The following is a 17,723-nucleotide window of genomic DNA, read 5'->3' as shown; positions in this document are numbered from 1 at the left end:
TATTTTGCGACCATAGTCAAGTTTATTTAGTTTGTAATTTGCTTTGCTATGTTTTGCCTCTTAGGAGTGATGTTTTGTTTGAACTTTATACTTTTCCAAAGTAAAGACTATTTTTGAACAAACTTTCTTTTGAGTCATGCGTTTGAGTCCAAGTGTCTGTAAGGATCCTAACACAGTTCGCCCCGGGGCAAACGAGAGTGTTGCTGAAGCCCAACCCTGCCTTTATACCTAAGGTGGTTGGCTCATGTACCCCCATTGACATTGTGGCATTTCCTCCGCCGCTGTGTTCCTCTGAGGAACAGCGGCCGAATTTGCTGTGTCCAGTTCGTGCTTTACGCATCTATATGGACAGGTCAAAAGAGTTTCGTTGTAGTGACCAACTCTTTGTATCCCGGGCTAACCCTCATAAGGGCAAGCCCGTTATCAGGCAACGGCTCTCCCACTGGATTGTGGAAGCAATTGCTCTGGCTTATACGAGTCAGGGTTTGCAGACACCAACGGGCCTGCGTGCTCATTCTACTCGTGGACTGGCTACATCCTGGGCTTTGTTCAAGGGTGTTTCCATCCAAGACATTTGTGCAGCTGCGAGCTGGTCCTCGCCACTTACTTTTGTCCGCTTTTACAGGCTAGATGTCTCTGCTCCAAGTGTGGCCCGCGCAGTGCTGGGTCCCGTGTTGAGACAGAGTTCTACCTGTTAAGTTCTGGTTGTTTTGGTGATTTTCGAGATAAGCATGTCTAGCAATACGGGAGTTTCAATATCCCATAGTGAGACATCGAACGGAGTGTTATGAATGAGAACTATAGGTTACTTTGGTAACCCCAGTCTCAGAGTAACATGAAGTGAGATGTCTCACCAGACGGCCCTTCTTGCTAAGGCGAAGCGAGAAGAGGTGCTTATTTTGAATGACGCTGCGTCGTAGCGCAAGCTACTTAAAGGGTGGGTGGATTCCCTGACGTTGACGTTAAGATCACCAGCCAATCAGGATTGGCGTAATGAGATTGATGCTTCTGTTTGCATACGCGTTGAGGCGCATCCCATAGTGAGACATCTCACTTCATGTTACTCTGAGCCCTGGGGTTACGTAAGTAACCTATAGGTTTCTCTCCTCATGCAGCCTTTCCGTTATCATGATTTCATGATTCAGTAGCCACATCGGATTTCGGAGCATTAATTAAGAAAGAGTATTTATGGGATGATGTTGCTGTGCTAAATGACACTTGCCTGCATATTAGCAGCCCTGTCTTGTGTTAAGAAGAGTGTACATATTGTGTATTTCTCTTCTAGTTAATATATTTTTTATAGACCAAGACTGGTAGCATTATGATGCCTCAACAATGGTACTCTTGGTTTAGTTGGTGCATTCTGGATCTGTTCTGATTCTTAAATCATATCTATTTTATGAGTACATACTGCAAAAATATCACAGCCACTATTGTTACTTCAGCCATCATTCCTTACCTGTCTCCTCCTCTCCCCTGTTCAGTTTATCCTCTCTGCTAGTCACCTGACAGACGTCTCCAGAGCTGTTAATTCTGTTGTTTGCTCTAAACTATAAATAGACCGAGACATCCTGCTTTTTTTTGCCAGATTGTGAAGCTGTTCCTGCAACCAATTTTCACTAAACGGCTTCAAAAAACATTGCATTTGCATTTGGATCCTAACTACTGTTGCTGGAATCACCGAACCGTTAAAATGTAAGCATAACATAGAAATGCCCAGTTAAAGCTCAGCCAAGCAGATAGGATTAGAAGATTAGAAACAGTTCTTTCCTGGGTTTCTGTAACGCAGCTGGAATTATTTGGACCAGAATAACACACAGGCACACAGACAATAATAATGCAAAGAAATGAAACTCTATATTTAAATTTGCTTTCAGAGACAAGGTCCATTCGGACAATAGTTTTGTTTCATATTGTTCTTGTTTGTCTATTAGCTTCTAAGAAGAGAACATTTAGACTTGAGGGTTAGGGCTTTTATTTGTTCTTTACTCCACTTTGTATTAAGTATAGAAGCCATTAAGGCTGTACACAAAAGTCATGATTCGCTTCAGGAGTCATGGTTTGGATGGGAATTTGGTACCATAGGGAAAATAACTAATGCAAAAGGATTTGTTCCTTTTTGTTTATTTTTAATGACAGAACAGCAACTAATTAAACCATATGGACACTGAACAACCAATTCCTCCAAAGGCAACATGACAATAAATTGAAAATACATCAAATAAATAGTAAAAATCTTAAATCAAACTTGTGGATCAGAGTTGTGTTTACACTTATTCCAGCTTGGCTATATTTAAAAATTCAAAGCACCTCAGCAGTAATTCTAAGGACAATCTCCACACCTGGGTCATGCTGCTAAATGTGTGTTGGCTTGTTGGATGCTTTTACTTTCATATACCCAACAATGATGGAGCAACACAGACACACGGTGCTCTTCTTATACCTACCTCAGGAAGGCAGGTCCTTTAGCTCCGCCCTTTCCTTTGCGTTCTCCATAGTTTGCTTGACTCTCACTCTGATACACTTGTCAGAATTTCTTGCTAAATGTGGAACTTGTGTATTTGTATTTGGTGTGCAGCTACATTCACCAGGCCCTTACCCATGTAGCGCTCACCAAAGAAAAACTCTACAACCCTATAGCTATTTTTGCATGTGAAAAGCTGGCAAGAGGTGAACAATCAAGAGCAGTGTCTTTTTTGTTAGGCTGAATATTTGGCAACAATCCCGGTTTGTGTTAAAAAAAAAAAGCAAACAGAAAAGATGCTTTTCCATGGATATTCAACATATTTCCAGTCAAGCAAAAGGGATTATTATGTATTGGTTATTGGTTTATGCAGTCATGTAAAAAGCATAGAACTGGGAATAGAATAGCTAAACTGCAGATCTAGAGATGAGCTTCACTGACCGTGAAAAAGAGACATTTATAGCAAAGGTTGAGCTGTGAGGCTTTACAGTGTGGGGCCATAGTGCTGCCATGAACAACAAGAGAACCTTGTGGCACAATGCCAGAGCAGCGGAGACCCTGCCAGCTCAGAGAGACATTTCCTTACAGACATCAGGAAGAAAAGGACATATATTGAAGTTGGCACCAAGAAGCAGGATCCTATATTAAGGCTAATGGTTAGTAAACTGTGCCAGCTGGATAACATGTCCTATAAGCTAAGCCCCCATGTCTTTCATGCTTCCTGCGGATTCCAGTGAAGTGAGTAAGTCCCAAAGTCAGTAGCATTAATGACCCAGGCTAACATAGGAAGACATCACTTTAAGGTGGACCAGCTTTATTCTCAATTTAGTGTCAAGCTGTCTACCAGCTCTTACCAGCATCCAGACTTTTTTAAATGTGTTTTTTATAAAAATGCATGTTCCTCAGAAAACAAGGAGGCCTATACCTGACAACATAACAAGCCATTACAGGTGATTCACCAAAAGGACCAACTCCTTTTTTTGTGAACAGGAAACAAATGATACACTTCATGGGCCACTTCCTTTCTCTTGACACAAACTAATACACTTAAATCCTTAGAAGCATTATATATTTAGGGGGCTGTAAAATGTGGTACTCTAACTTTATTTTGCCACACACAAATGTTAAAGATATTAATCTTATCTTCTATTGACTAAGAGGTCATAATGGTAGCTGATTGTGAATATAAATCTTGATGAGTTTCAAAGCATCCTCACTCCTCTTGCTACTCGGATCTTTGTCAAATCAGGCAGTGTTAGAGAAGTCTTGTTTATGTGATCTATATATAATTTAGGCTAACATAACAAGAAACAATAAAATATTGTTGTGTATATATGTTGTGATATACAAATAACAAGGTAATTACATGTTCACTTCAGGGTGCTTCTGCTTGTCAGTTTTCTATAAGATACTATGTAGATTTTACTGTACATACTGTATTTCTCTATTATTTTGCATAAACTCTACTTCCTGCACCGCAGCTATAAACGTAGTTGTTTGACAGTGTGTCCTGATCTGCAAAGACCTCATGAAATACCTGCAGCAACCAGGAGTACAACTGATGATTATTAAGAAATAAACATTTGTCACAAACAGACATTGTGAGGATGCGTCAGACAGTATTTTCAAGATTTATGACATTCAGTAGAAAAACATTGTTTTGGTGTTTGGAGAAGCTGAGTTTATTTGAAAGAGCATGCAGTCCTTTGAGGAAAAAGCTCTCCACTGCATTTGGGAGAATTCCTCTTGCATAGGCTGATCGACAGTATCATAATGGAGGAGACCGCAATCATTAAGTCCAAGCAAAAGGATCGAATGTCAGGAATAAGACCGATGTCTTGCTTAGGAAGCAAGATGATGATAGAGATGTGGCAATAACAGTTCTCTTGATTTAGAGAGGAGAGTCTTCTTCTTTGACAGTGTTTGACAGCTCTGGGGAAAGTTATGCTGGTATTGTCATCCAGCTTTTCTAATTAGATAATTAACATAGAAATGTTTTGATGGAAAAATGCTGTTCAAAAGTAGTTTGGGTGCTTTCAGGAATAACTCGGTGCTTAATTCGAGTTTAGAAAGTTGAGCCTGAAAGAGAGTGATTGAAGGTGGCTCGGAGCAGACAGGTGTTGGCGATGTAATGTATGTGTATACCCGAGGTGAGCATCGACTTCAGCACTGGTGGCAAAAGAAAGTCTCCCCTGTGCCTCCGAACCACGGTCTGGAAGCTGAAGCTGGCTTTGTGTTTCCCTGTTGCATATATTTCAAAAATAAAATCAATCGAATTATTCTGCAGTATATTCAATCTCTTGCCATGAACACATACGTATAAGAACTGTAAGATATATCTACTGTAAGAACCTTTTTTCATTTAACATGTCAACCATATTTTACGAAGAAAATAAAGAGTCTACATAGGTACCTTTATTATGCTAATTGGTCATTCGTTTCTACTTTGATCTGCATTGAAGATACAGATAATCCTTAGTTATTTGCTACTATTTATATTCACTACCATAATTTTCCATTAAGAAAGAAGCTGTGTAGCTCCCAAGCTTAAACAGAGGGGATACTGTTTTTCAGTTTCTCTCCCCCTCTCTTGCTTTTATTTCCTCGTTCCATCTCCCAGCCTTCCTTAACCTAACATCGTTTTCCCTGCAAATTACCCAATAAAGGTTAACTGGCACCTGGCTGCAGCCTGCAAGAACACTAGCCTCTTTCTATGTATACACGCCAGCTGCTTTAACCCTTAACAGGAGGCGTATTCAAGAAATGTGTGTGTGTTGTATTTGTATGTGTGTGTGTGGAGCTTGGGTAAAAAGGGAAGCATGCTATATCAGAGGTGTCAGGTTTGAAGTGTGATTGCTGATTGCCCCATTTTCTGCTTCCATCAATCAAGGGAGCTCTGATAAGCTAAGGACATGGAGGAATCAAGAATCACTTCTCAACAGAAACGTCTTCCTAGTTCTCTTATTCTTTCTTATCATATGCCTCCAATACTATTGTTTCCTCTTATCGATGCTCTCTGAATATGGCACGTGCACAATGACCACTTAACACCAAACACACACCTGTGCCCTGGGATAGGAGCCATTTATGGTTGTGACACCAAAGGACATGCCCAGAGGAACACAAAGGATAAAACATGGAACTCATATGACTTATTTTCATTTAGGGTCTTAGAGTAGTTAAACTGTAAAAAAAACACAAAGTATTGCCAGTATTGTGGCTATACTGTTAAGGTATATCAAGATTATTTCAAACGAGATACAGGATGAGAGTTTTTGCTCACACTCTGGACAACCACACGCTGCATCTGCACAGCTTTTCTATTCCCATCCCTACGGAAGGTGCTAAGCTTGCTCAGTGGCGGCGCCAGAGATTTTCTTTTGGGGGTGCTGTGGGGTAGCTTGATGTTTTATAGAGGGTGCTCAAACATTTAGGGTTTCCACTTAATGTACCGATCGCTACAGTTTAATTTTCTACTGCAACAATCCCTACGCAAATACACAGTATACCCGCGACTGTTAGAATGAAGGCTCGATAATCCGCTCATGGCATATAGGTGTAAGCAGGGGTAAAGTGCTATTTTTATAGGTGGTGTGTGGACCTAATATCCTCTAGGGGGGTCCGGGGGCATGCTCCCCCAGGAAGATTTAAAAGTTAAAAGCATCAATCCGGTGCACTTTGATAGCAACATGAAGAGATCTATGGATACATCTCTCAACATCCATATGAAACAGAACTGTAAACAGATTTACTATTTCTTTATGGATATTTTACAAATCACTCCCCTTTTAAACTGTATTCTTGTTTCATACCTGTTTTTCATTTATTCTCTTATTTTGTATACCTATAATGATCATATAAACGTGTACCTCGGAAATACTTGTTTACATTAATCTGGACCAAACCGTTTGAGACCCACTGAGATAACTAGACTAAAGTTAACTATCTAAACACTGAGAGTCCTTTACTTCACCTGAGCTGAGGTTATCTGAGACTCTCAGTCTGACAGGAGAGAGTTCTCCCTCCACCTTGTTGTTGAAAAAGCTCCTTATATCTGTTAGTGTAGCTAGCTAGCACCAGATGCTAACAATAACAATCTCTCTCGCTCGTGCACGCACACAAAATGGCTCGTGCCACAGACACACACAGAGCCGAAATTGAGTGAAACACAGAGACCCAGAAGTACTTGAACTGTACTGTAGCATATTATTTTTGAATCAATAATTTTTCAAATTATGAATTTCACAAAAAAAAAAAAAAGACATATATTTCTTGGGGGTGCTATGGCTATCAAAGGGGGAGCTACACAGTATTCATGTGTTAATAAGCCCACTTTTCAAATAAATTCAGTCAAATAAAGTTTAAAACTTTTCCAAAAAATCTTAGTTTAAAAAAAAGAAGAAGATGTATTTGATTAACAAGCTGGAAATATGCCCTTCATATTTCTCCTTATTATAAGCAATCTGAGGCTTCTGTTTTAAGAGATGAGCTGCCAACACTTTTTGCAAAAAAACATATTAAACCCTACGGAATGCCTTTTCTTAAAGCATATTCAAGTATCAATAACATATGAGGCAATATACCTAACCTAGGTGAGTGGCCCATCCCTTCATATATTTTTCTGTATGTGGCCGACAGTGACAAATGTTTGGACACCCCTGACCTATACACTATGATAAATAGTCACCTAACCTTTTCTTTTGCATATTTATTCTCCAGCTTGATATTGATAACATCCTCGAGCCAGCCTGTTTTTTATATTCTATTTGATGCCACTGATGTAGATGTACATAAATAAACATCACTTTCGGGAGCAGTGTTGGTGGTGCTCAGACTGGGGTCATGCTCCTTCCTTCCTCACAGGGCTGTTGATAGTTTATTTCTGTCTGCATTTTCTTTTCTTGTTCATCCATCCCTCTGGCTGTCTTTCTCCTTCTTTTCTGCTTTGCTCTGCAGGTGTGTCATAAGTGTGTCTCTGTCTCCACAGGTGTCTTTCTTCCTGTTCATTGTGTTTGTGGTGTACACCATGCTGCCGTTCTCTATGCGGGACGCCATCATCGCCAGCGTCCTGACCTCCGCCTCTCACACTATTGTGTTGAGTGTGTGCCTGTCCACCACAGCTGATCGCATGGAGCCAGTAGTGTGGCAGGTAAGGTGATCAAACATAATTGTGGGTTAAAATGAAATGGAATAGAATACAAAAAAAACACACACCATTGTTTGCTTTAACATTAAAACATGACTTGTCTAGTGTAAATACTGTGTGTAGCTGCAGACAGCAGCCGCTTAACGTAGAAAAAAGACTGTAAGCAGGAGGAAAGCTTAGCATGGCTCCGACAAATCAATATTTTTAGGATGGGGTTATTTGCTAGAAAAGGTTTCTTTGATTCACTAACATACATGAAGGAGTATTTGGGCGGGTGTTACCTTGACTTATTGGCTAATGGTTACACAAGCCAACAAATCGTTATGACATCATAAAGTGGCCAACATCTGATCAGCTCATTTTCAGACAGGTTTTTATATAAATGGATCAGGACGAAAAGAGAGGGGGTACACACTACACAGAGGGGACACATTATGTATGAAAGACGTGAACAAGTGGATTTTGCATCATAGGTGACCTTTAAAACCTTATTATATATTTCCGTATATATTTAGTTATAGAAATGATAGAAATAGAATAGTTATAGAAATAGGTATACTTCACCCTGCTTTATTCATGGGAAGTGTAACAACTGTTGATGTGGTTTTGTTTCATTATCAAGATGTAATTAATGTTCTCCAATTTGTTCATTTATAGTCATTTTAATCATACAGTCGGTATTTTTAGAAAACAAACAAATATGGCCTTTAAACTTAAACTGATTCGCAGGTGAGCGATTGGATTTATAATGTGGTTTTTATACTTTATTAAAAGGTCACCCTATTTCCAGCAGTAGGGCTGTTTCGAGCGCAGGATGTTCAAGCAGTTGGCATATTGTGGGAAAGAAATAACAGGAAACCAATTATATGGCTAATGCAGACTTGAATTCATTTGGGCTCATTCAAAGCTGATTCCAAAAGTCATTGATTGCCAATACACCTACGGCTAATTCCATCTAATGCATAAAGAAAACAACATTAGTTTAACAAGCCTTTCACGAAAGCAACACCTTGATAATCTGAGATTTTGAAGTTGAGGATGCAATTTCACAATTCAGAGCCAGAAGGAGTTCTATTTCGTCCCTACTGACCGCCAGAGGCGGTGCTTTAGCACTGGATATGTCCATCGCGCGCATGCGCAGCTCGAGTACCAATAACAACAAAGTCACCTGTGACCCACGTGACACCGGCTATATCAGCCGGTATTGTCAGAGGATCTGTTCCTTTTCATCTTCTCGCTGCGCGAGGGTACCGTGGCTACGTTTTCGTAGCCTACAGCGTTCAGGTTTGAACGTTTGATCTGAGGGATTTCTCTGCAAACAGCTGGCCGCGTGAAGCTTCGCGACTGACAGTCGGAGCTACGGGTCGTTAGACGCGTCCTCCAGGAGCTGCGCCGGCTGTGCAGAGCCTCGACAGACAGGTTTGTGTCAGCTTGTTGCTGGTGATGGCTGTGTTTCCACACCCGCTCCCAGCCAAGTTGTCCTGATTACCGTCTTATTGTTTGTGGCTTAGACTTTCTGGTGACGACAGTGTTCCCGCTTGCTCTCCCATAAAGTTGCCCTTATGCTCTTTTGAAAGTTCTGCTTGTGGCATTGTGCCCGAGCTATCATTAGCATTTGAGTCCCAGCTTTGGCTGCGTCCCTCATTCGATTTAGTATGGAAAGCCAAGAGTGTCATACTTTAAACCCGTTTTTCGTTTAGATGCAGAAAGTAAGGTAAGTACTTTCTATTTTCTAGAAGCTATTATCTGGTCTTAACATTTGTGTTCTGACTTGGTCGCTTGATTGTTAGCAGCAGCCGCTTGGCTAACACCTTGCTGTTGAGCTTAACTATTAACTCAGGGCAGTGCTCCCGCTCCCTGTAGCATAGGGTTTGATTGCAGTAGCGCTAGTTCGTTGTATTACTGCTCCTAGTACTAGACTCCTAGCACTAGGATGATATGCAGAGAACATCTTCACGGCGGGTGCTGTGTGCTCGGCATGTGCGGTTACTACTGTAACCAGACACGGTTCTATGCGGGCTGTTCTCTTCTTAGAAGCTAATTATCTGGTCTTAACATTGTGTTCTGACTTGGTTGCTTGATTGTTAGCAGCAGCCGCTTGGCTAACACCTTGCATATACGGTTAAGCTTCATTATTTAACTCAGCCGGTGAGGGCAGTGCTCTCGCTGCTGCTCCCGGTAAACGCATGGTATGGTTGCAGTAGCGCTATATCGTGGTATTTACTGCTCCTAGTACTAGACTCCTAGCACTAGGACGATATGCAGAGAACAATCTTCACTGTGTGTGCCGTGTGCTCTGCATGTATGGCCATTAAGGAGGATTTCATCCTCCCAATATTATATTGTCTAGTGGGCAGCCGTTGGCTGACACTTTTAGGCACCGGCCACAGTTACTATTGTAACTAAGGTCCTAAGCCGTAAGTACTGGCCATAATTACTACTGTAACTACGGTTCCAAGCTGTGTAAGTACTGGCCATAGTTAATACTGTAACTACGGGGTTAAGCCGTAAGTACTGGCCATAGTTACTACTGTAACTACGGTTCCAAGCCGTGCACGTACTGGCCATAGGCAATACCGTAACTACGGCTCTATGCCGTGTAAGTACTGGCCATAGTTACTACTGTAACTACGGTTCTAAACCATGTAAGTACTGGCCATAGTTACTACTGTAACTACGGTTCCAAGCCGTGCAAGTACTGGCCAGAGTTACTACTGTAACTACGGCTCTATGCTGTGTAAGTATCCAAGCCGTGCAAGTACTGGCCAGAGTTACGACTGTAACTACGGTTCTAAGCCGTGTAAGTACTGGCCATAGTTACTACTGTAACTACGGTTAGATGCCGTGTGAGCCCTGGCCATGGTTACTGCTGTAACTACGGCTCTGTGCTATTCTATTCTTTAGAAGCTAGTTATCTGGTCTTAAACATGTGTGTTATTTGACTTGATCTCGCTTGATCGTTAGCAGCAGCCGCTCGGCTAACGTCTTGCGTATACTGTTAGCTTCTTTATTTTACCCAGCTAGGTGAAGGCAGTGCTCTCGCTCCCGCTCCCTCTACCGGTAATGCGGATGTAGCTACATCCCTTTTTTCTGTTCGGCGAGTAGTAGCACCGCTCTACTCTTCCCGTTCAGCAGGTAGCCGGTGAAGGCTGTGTTCCCGCACCCGCTCCCGGTTACACTGCATCTGGCGTTCGACTCTAACTTAACCAGTGAAGGCAGTTCTCGCCCCCACTCCTGGTAGACGCCAAACGGCCTCGTTTTTCCGTTAAGCAGGTAGCCGGTGAAGGCTGTGTTCCCGCACCCGCTCCCGGTTACACTGCATCTGGCATTCGTGTCTAACTCAACCAGTGAAGGCAGTTCTCGCCCCCGCTCCTGGTAGACGCCAAACCGCCTTGTTTTTTCTGTTAAGCAGGTAGCTGGTGAAGGCTGTGTTCCCGCACCCGCTCCCGGTTACGCTGCATCTGGCATTCGTCTCTAACTCGACCAGTGAAGGCAGTGTTCTCGCCCCCGCTCCTGGTAGACGCGGAACTGCCTTGTTTCTCCGTTAAGCAGGTAGCCGGTGAAGGCTGTGTTCCCGCACCCGCTCCCGGTTACACTGCATCTGGCATTCGTCTCTAACTCAACCAGTGAAGGCAGTTCTCGCCCCCGCTCCTGGTAGACGCCAAACTGCCTTGTTTTTCTGTTAAGCAGGTAGCTGGTGAAGGCTGTGTTCCCGCACCCGCTCCCGGTTACACTGCATCTGGCATTCGTCTCTAACTCAACCAGTGAAGGCAGTTCTCGCCCCCGCTCCTGGTAGACGCCAAACTGCCTTGTTTTTCTGTTAAGCAGGTAGCTGGTGAAGGCTGTGTTCCCGCACCCGCTCCCGGTTACGCTGCATCTGGCATTCGTCTCTAACTCAACCAGTGAAGGCAGTTCTCGCCCCCGCTCCTGGTAGACGCTAAACTGCCTTGTTTATTCTGTTAAGCAGGTAGCTGGTGAAGGCTGTGTTCCCGCACCCGCTCCCGGTTACGCTGCATCTGGCATTCGTCTTAATTTAACCAGTGAAGGCAGTGTTCTCGCCCCCGCTCCTGGTAGACGCTAAACTGCCTGGTTCCGTTAAGCAGGTAGCTGGTGAAGGCTGTGTTCCCGCACCCGCTCCCGGTTACGCTGCATCTGGCACTCGCCTCTAGCTCAGCCAGTGAAGGCAGTGTTTTCGCCCCCGCTCTTGGTAAACTGCCTTATTTACTAATCCAACTAGGTGAAGGCAGTGATCTCGCTCCCGCTCCCTCTGCCGTAAAGTGGGTGTAATTACATCCCTCTTCTGTTCGGCGAGTAGCAGCAACGCTCTACTCTTTCCATTAAGCAGGTAGCTGGTGAAGGCTGTGTTCCCGCACCCGCTCCCGGCTACGCTGCATCTGGCTACCTACAGAATGGTTCATTCATGTAGCGCCTTTAGGGTTTCTCTTGAGCCCGAGGACGGCCACGACCGCTGCCCCTCCTGCCTCGGCCGCTTCTGGCGGTCAGTGGGGACGAAATTCGAGCATCTGAGGGAGGTTCTCACGGTAAACGCCTGCATGAGCTGTAGCTGCATGCCTCGGGTGCTCAGAGTGGCTCGAATCACTGAGGTGGAACGTCTGGCAGCAGCCAACAGACACCTCTCCTTGTCACGTACTCCTCCAGATCAATTCGGCCGTTCCCGGCGACTTGAGGGAGCGATGGCTTTGTGTGCTCCCCCCAATAGAAGGACTAGAAATAGGCTGTCCTCTAAAGTGGATCGGCTAGCTGCCGATAGGGGCATGATGAGGTCGCCTCCTTCGGTTGGCGCCCCTCCTTTGGTTGGCGCCCCTCCTTCGGTTGGCGCCCCTCCTTCGGCTGACGCACCTCCTCCGGTTGACGGAGAGTCCTCCGTCGCGTACCAGTCGAGCCAGGGGAGCTGTTTAGATCAGCTGCCCTGGAGGCACTGGAGTGTGCCGCCCAAGCTAGGCAGACCAGGCAGCAGCACTCGGGTCCTCGCAGACCTGTGCCCACTCCCAGCAGGCCCAGGGGCCGCTCTAGCAGCCGCACTCAGCCACTGGATTACAGGGGTGGTCTGCAGAGGTCTTAGCGGCCCACTCAACCGCCTCCCAATGACTTTCGTGCCCCATGTCGCCCGCCTTCCAGGCGGCCTCGTGCCCCAGAGCCTTACCGGAACCCCCCAAGAGGCTCCAGGGTCCGGGGGGCTGGGCTCTGAAATCCCGGGGGTGGTCGGCGGCTGCTTCTCAGCAGCAGCTCAGTTTCTGGGCAGTCTGTACTTCCGTCCCTTGGGTGGTTTTCACCTTAACCCAGGGGTACGGACCGCAGCTCCGGCCCCTAGCCTTCGGCTGGGTCTAATTGACAGTCGTCAGCGATCCGGCAGGGGCCCTACCTCTGGGCCAAGAGTTGTCCGTCCTTTTGTCCAAGGACGCAATCAACCCAGTAAGACCCTCTGCTTAGCCAGGGGGTTCTACTCGGCATACTTTCTCGTGAGCAAGAAAGTCGGCGGATTTCGCCCGATCTTGGACCTCAGAGGAATCAACATATTCCTGAAGGTGCTGCCATTCTATATGCTGACTACTGCATACGCACAGGTGGAGTGGTTCCCAACCGAGGGATGCCTACTTCCACGTGGGCCGGGCAAGAGGGTGTCTTATATTCAGTTCCTCCGGCCCTTGGGCAGACTGGCAGCTGCCTCGGCCGCTGGGCCCTTAGGCTCGCTGTCGTTGTGCCCCATGCAGATGTGGCTGAACAGCCTTCACTTGGACGCCAAGTGGCACAGGCACAGTGAAGTCAGGGTGTCGCAGCATTGCTCCACTCTCCGTCACGCTGGAGGGGCAGGGCCTATCTCTGGTAGGCGTGCCCATGGGCGCCATCCCATCCCGCCAGGAGACCACCACCATAGGTGCATGTCTCTCAGGGTGGGGTGCAGTGCGGCAGGGCAGGACCGTTCAGGGTCAGTGGTCTGCCCAGCAGAGTGCGCGCCGGGTCAACGTGCTAGAGCTTCGGGCCGTGCAGCTTGCACTCACGCACTTTCTACCCCAACTGGGGGGCAAGAATGTGCGTGTTCCTTGGGGACAGCATGTACATTGTTGCTTAGACAACAGTCCCTTCTAGATAGTGGACGTTCTCACTCCACTCTGAATTTATGTGGCTGCGATTCTGCCCAACATGTTCGGGTCGACGGCGCCACGGCGGGGTGCCACAGGTCGGTGTCCCTCTTTATGAGAGGGGCTTTACGGCAGCATCCCCCTTGCACCCCGAGGGCTCCGGCTTGGGACCTGCCCTTGCTGCCGGATGCCCTATCACCTCCTCCCTTCGAGCCCCTGGCCCAGGTGGGGCTTAGGTGGCTGCCCACAAAGGCAGCATTTCTGCTTGCCATAGCCTCAGGGAAGTGAGTCGGGGAGTTGCATGTCCTCTCCATAAACAATACATGCCCGAGGTGAGACTCTCAGGCGTTGCCCTTTGGGCAAATGTGGCATTCCCGCCCGGGGTCCTTCCACAAACTCACTTCAATCAGCCTGCCCAGCTGGCACGCTTTGACATTCAGGAGTACGGCACATCGAAGTTGCTGTGCCCGGGGGGTGCCCAAAGGGCGTATATCAAGGCTACTGCCTGTATACGGCAGGAGGAGCAACTCTTGAGTTTGCCCTGGCGGCACTAAAGGAGGTTAGGCCCTCTAACCAGTGGCTTCCCCACTGGGTTGTCGATACCATCTCACAGGCTTACGGGGCCAGTGGCCGCCCCCTGCCACCAGGCTGAGATGCCACTCTACAAGGAGCATCTCAACATATTGGGCTGCCCTGAGAGGGGTGCCCCTGGAGACCATCTGCGCCGCGGCGTCGTGGGCGTCTTCTGGCACATTCTCCAGTTGTCATCAGGTCAATGTCACCACTCCCCATTCTTTGGGCGTGGTCCTTTTGCCGAGCTCCGCTGCTTCCAGTGGTGAGCAAGGGCTTGGATTCTTCATGACATTGTTGGTATAGGTCATCCAGTGCTAAAGCACCGCCTCTGGCGGTCAGTAGGGACGAAATAGAACGATAGTTACAGCTGTAACTACGGTTCTATGAGTCCCGGATGACCGCCAGAGTTCCCTGTCACTCAGAATTCTTGTGTGCTCGCGAGAAGATTCGGGGAACAGATCCTCTGACAATACCGGCTGATATAGCCAGTGTCACGTGGGTCACAGGTGACTTTGTTGTTATTGGTACTCGAGCTGCGCATGCGCGCGATGGACATATCCAGTGCTAAAGCACCGCCTCTGGCGGTCATCCGGGACTCATAGAACCGTAGTTACAGCCGTAACTATCGATTTCAAGCATACAAATAGGACCGGTTATTATTATTTTACCATTTTCTCTCATTCTAGCAACCTCCTACATGTAAATTGCTCTTCTTTGTGCCTTTTATGTGTATAATGACATGTGTCTGCTCTCAATCTTAGTCTGACCAAGTTGTTTCTTCACAATAGAGAATATATCATAAATTGTGATTCATGGTACATTTGTATCATACCATATAACTGCCATTCTAAGATTCTAAGGCATCACCAAATGATTGATAATATTGTTCAACAGTCCATCTTTGTGGGGAAAACGCTGCTTGAGTGGGCTTATAAAGCCTGTCCAAACCTGATGGCAACAATAACAAATATTTCAAAGAATAAAAAGGATAATTTATAGTATTCAAAAGACAGACTGTCCTTCAGATATCAGGGAAACATCTGCTGCTGTTCATAGACTTCTAAAATAACAACAATGACAATAACTATCCAAAGAGCTGGATGATGATCCTCTTGCATTTATCTTGGTGTGGGTTTGTGTTCCCTAAACCTTCACAAACACTCTCTTTTGCTTCTGTGAACTCTGACGTGATGGCCCGTTATTTTATTACTTTGCCATGGCCATACTGGCATCTGGTTAGCCCGGGGCTGAAAAACAGCCAGAGAGCAGTGATATTTTAAGAGAATATCCTTGTAGAAATGGTGGACAGTAGCTGTAAAGTGTGAATGCATACAAAGGATGTTCAGGAATATGAATAACTTCACCAAATTAGCCTGCCAAATAAAAATATCTTAACACATTGAGACTCAATAATGGTAAATGGTTAGATGTGGACCTACTTATTTTACTTTACTCTTATTTCTAGTTTTTTTTAATCTGTGACATTTTACACTTGGATTCTGTAGGCTTGCAAGGGTGTGCTTTTTTAATTGAAAATGTACACTTAACAGTTACTTAAATCCGGGCCAGCTAAACGGATTGGAAGTGGCAGATTTTCTCCGGTTGTGTATTTTCAAATTCTAGCGATCTCGAGCCGGTTTCTCAAACTTACCTACCCCACCTTTAATCACAAATATGGAGAGACTTTAAATGAATGGCAGACAGAGATGATAAATTGGACTAAATCGAACTAAATGGTTAGCCTTTTTATTCCACCGGCTAATGAAGATATTGACTTGTTAGTGGCTAATTTCATAAGAGAGATGACTGTGAAAGACAAATTAGGGAGCTATAATATTTTGTTCAGTGTGTGTTCAGTAACAAAAGCATTGTTGGAAGCAGACAGATTGCTGCTCAATCGGCAGTCGAGATGGCATGCCGGGCTGACGAGACGCTGCCAAGCCACGTGACGCCTTGTAGTAAACACAGATTCTGCCAAATACTGTCTGCTTTATGTTTTACTATCCACAATTTGGTTGTTGTCAATGACAGTCATGTGGTTTTATATCAGTGTGCTGATAGCTTAGGGCCAAGTCTGTATGTGTGTGGTTATTACGATTACAGATACAAATGAGGCATAATGTGTTATTGTACAAACACAGCACATCATATTAGATAGACCAATAGTATTTATTTTAGGGAGAGTCAGGGTCTGAGAAGCCACATAGTCAATAGTGAAATACAGGATTGGATAGGTAAGAGTTCACAAAAAAAATGTGTATGCTTTATACTCAAATGTAGTATGAGTATAAAGAAGAAATAACAACATGTGCAGACAGGGAAGATTAAATGAAAATAAGGTTCTTCGTAATATAGTATTATGATTACATTTTGTGTGCAGGTACACACAATTGTTTCACATTCTATATAATAAATTATTAGTATTACTATTACAAAAGGTTTTTCATGCAAGTCTTTGAACATGCAATGTTTTTATTACACATCATAAAGCAGTTCATAGACCTTTTATGGTGTCAGAGTTGTTAGACAAATACAGCTTGCAACATTTACTATTTTTTTAGCATCAAAAGTAACTTTTCCCATTGGCTGTAATATAGAGAACTAATCTAATGTGTATTATGTAAAGCTCTCACCCTTATTCAATTAGAATACCTAATGTTGATGATATTTGTTGGGATATTACCAACTCACATGCAATAGCCATGGTAAGGGAACAATCTTAGAAAACGCTAATGTGCCCTATAATTGGACACATTTGCAATATACTGTATCTTTCTAAACAGCAGGCTAAAAATAGCAGCTCTTCCTCTTGAACCAAGTTTGTCACAGAATATCTCTGTGTATACTTGAGCATATGTCTAACGTGACACTTTGTCTTATGCTGTGCGTCACTGTCATTGCAGTGTAATACTGTAGTAGTTGTTCATACAAGACGTACCTAATATACAGTACATCTACATAATATATCATTCTACTATACTTGTATTGAGCATGATTTTAGGAGTTAAGAGTTTCTGGCCATGGAAAGGCATCATCAAAATACAATAATATGTATTGTACACATTAAAGAAACAAATCCAACCCTTCAGATGAAAAAGCACCCCTGAGGAGATTGGACATAAATGTTGATTATTCAATTATGTTTCTATATCTTCGGCTCATAAAGACTGATACACCCCTTTGACTCAATAGCATGTGAAACCATAATACAGTCCTTAATCCAAACTAACTGCTAAAGTAATGCATCCCAGTAATTTACCACTAATCATTTTATGTAGCTTGATTTGATCAGCTCCTTGAGATAAGCCCTTGATTTTCCATTCAGTTATGGGCCAAATTTGATCAGAGCCCATTTTCTTTGTGTGATGACATGAAGTTCTGTATTTTTATCATGCGTGCTGCTCTAAGTGAGTTAGATACAGTCCATAGATATATAAAT

General features: G+C 44.5%; 1 protein-coding gene across 1 annotated transcript in view; it reads left to right on the top strand.

Annotated features, from left to right (window-relative positions):
* The window catches only part of adcy2a (adenylate cyclase 2a), an 83,379-nt gene that overhangs the window by 31,636 nt on the left and 34,020 nt on the right, over positions 1-17,723 (top strand). The window contains exon 3 of the mRNA XM_034102115.2: positions 7,452-7,613. Coding sequence (XP_033958006.1) covers positions 7,452-7,613 — 162 coding nt within the window. The remainder of the gene's footprint in view (positions 1-7,451; positions 7,614-17,723) is intronic.

This window comes from Pseudochaenichthys georgianus, chromosome 16, assembly GCF_902827115.2.
Source record: "Pseudochaenichthys georgianus chromosome 16, fPseGeo1.2, whole genome shotgun sequence".
Lineage (NCBI taxonomy): Eukaryota > Metazoa > Chordata > Actinopteri > Perciformes > Channichthyidae > Pseudochaenichthys > Pseudochaenichthys georgianus.
This window is presented reverse-complemented; position numbering and strand designations above follow the sequence as displayed.